General features: G+C 32.5%; 1 protein-coding gene across 1 annotated transcript; it reads left to right on the top strand.

Moving 5' to 3' along the window:
• Positions 794-2,463, top strand: LOC104700423 (non-specific lipid-transfer protein 8). Its single transcript, XM_010415943.2, has 2 exons — positions 794-1,199; positions 2,374-2,463. The coding sequence occupies exons 1-2, from the start codon at positions 856-858 to the stop codon at positions 2,381-2,383; spliced, it is 354 nt and encodes a 117-aa protein (XP_010414245.1). The 5' UTR covers positions 794-855; the 3' UTR covers positions 2,384-2,463.

Here is a 2,463-nt window from a genome sequence, read left to right on the forward strand (position 1 = left end):
TAAAGGGCATAAACCAAAATATACTTCGACAATGTTAATATAGATTAAAATTTTAAAAACCTGATATAAAACAAACTCGTTAAAAAAATTGTGTTATAAAAATACATTTGTAATAAATGAGCTATCTTATTTACTGGTTTTATCATATGTCATTTTTACAAATAGTAAGTAGAATTTAACTATATAGTGCATATTGTCTTCCTTCCATGTAACATAAAAAGATGTTAACAACTATTATATTACTCTTTTGTAAGAAAATACTTACCTCGACAATACGTACATGGTACATCATCTACAATATTCATCTTTGTTATTCATGTTATATGGACTATATAGGTCCTTTTCATACTAATCGAAAGAAAGACCACGTCCATACCTCTTACGATTAATATAATCGTTATTGGTTTTCTGAAAATATACGCAATTAGACGATTACGCACATTTACTATACTCCATAAAATTACCCCTCTGTGATTATTGGACCCTTTTTGGACTAATTAACCTCCAACACATAAGTCAACACGTCATCTTTGGATGTAGTCACAATTTGTACCTAAACGATTATAAGTTTAATATCCACAAACCCAAACTGACAAGATATCTATATAACCTAACTACCTAGACTAAATAATGTATATATTTATTAACGTCATACCAAAATGTTGAATTTTTACATTTTCATTAGAAGTTACTTTCACTCCATCACAGCCCAAACCAACATCTAATATTTTCTCTAAATTTTAATAATATAATTTCCTAATTCGCCATATATATAAACCCTTCATATCGTACTTCTTCACTCTACATATATAGCAAAAACCCAAGATTTTTATTTAATTATTCTCAATATCTACGATGATGAACATATTGAAAAGTCTAGCGATCATTTCCGTTCTCGGAATATTCTTTATACCTCGTTATTCTGAATCCGCAATATCTTGCAGTGTTGTGATACAGGATTTGCAGCCATGTGTGAGCTACTTGACCAGCGGAAGTGGAAAGCCTCCGGATACTTGTTGCAAAGGTGTTAAGAGTTTAGCGGCTGCGACCACCACATCAGCCGATAAGAAAGCGGCTTGCCAATGCATCAAATCAGTGGCCAATAGTGTTACCGTGAAGACTGAATTGGCTCAAGCCCTTGCTAGCAATTGTGGTGCGAGCTTGCCCGTTGATGCATCCCCTACTGTCGACTGCACTACGTACGTTTTGAATGATATGATCTCCACTGATTTTTGTAGTTGTCTACTAATATATCTTCTGTTTTAGTTCAAATGAGCAAGCTTTGAAATTTAAAATACTGTCTTTAGAAAGAATTTACGGTGAACATAGTTTAACANTTTTAAAAACGTCATACCAAAATGTTAAATTTTTACATTTTCATTATTAGAAGTTACTTTCACTCCGTCACAGCCGAAACCAACATCTAATATTTCTCTATATTTTAATAATATAATTTCCTAATTCGCCATATATATAAACCCTTCATATCGTACTTCTTCACTCTACATATATAGCAAAAACCCAAGATTTTTATTTAATTATTCTCAATATCTACGATGATGAACATATTGAAAAGTCTAGCGATCATTTCCGTTCTCGGAATATTCTTTATACCTCGTTATTCTGAATCCGCAATATCTTGCAGTGTTGTGATACAGGATTTGCAGCCATGTGTGAGCTACTTGACCAGCGGAAGTGGAAAGCCTCCGGATACTTGTTGCAAAGGTGTTAAGAGTTTAGCGGCTGCGACCACCACATCAGCCGATAAGAAAGCAGCTTGCCAATGCATCAAATCAGTGGCCAATAGTGTTACCGTGAAGACTGAATTGGCTCAAGCCCTTGCTAGCAATTGTGGTGCGAGCTTGCCCGTTGATGCATCCCCTACTGTCGACTGCACTACGTACGTTTTGAATGATATGATCTTCACTGATTTTTGTAGTTGTCTAGTATATATCTTCTGTTTTAGTTCAAATTAGCAAGCTTGAAATTTAAAATACTGTCTTTAGAAAGAATTTACGGTGAACATAGTTTAACAAATATAATCACATTTTTAAAGCTTTTTTGTTGTTGAGATGGACTTATATCCTTTAAAAAACACCAACTCTAGGTAGTACGAATAGATCAATGAAACAATGTATTGATGTGAAATTACCAATTGAATAAATAACTTTGTTAAATGATATTTTCATATATTTTTATATTAATTGACCATAACTTTGTTTAGTAAAATTTTCTTACTCCTTTGTATCTCATATGTACTTATCATATTCAACGTTTTAAAATTTTGTATGTATGATTTAAATTCTTAATATTTAGAGCTGAAATATAAATAATAAATTGTTGATTTTTTTTTCTTTCTCTTTTTCTTTTCAGGGTTGGTTGAGATATTCTCCCATCGATCAATGGTCCATCTTTTCCTAAGTATGCAATTATATTTAAATCAATAAAGCCCACCCTCCCCCC

Source organism: Camelina sativa, chromosome 1 (assembly GCF_000633955.1).
Source record: "Camelina sativa cultivar DH55 chromosome 1, Cs, whole genome shotgun sequence".
NCBI classification, from domain to species: domain Eukaryota; kingdom Viridiplantae; phylum Streptophyta; class Magnoliopsida; order Brassicales; family Brassicaceae; genus Camelina; species Camelina sativa.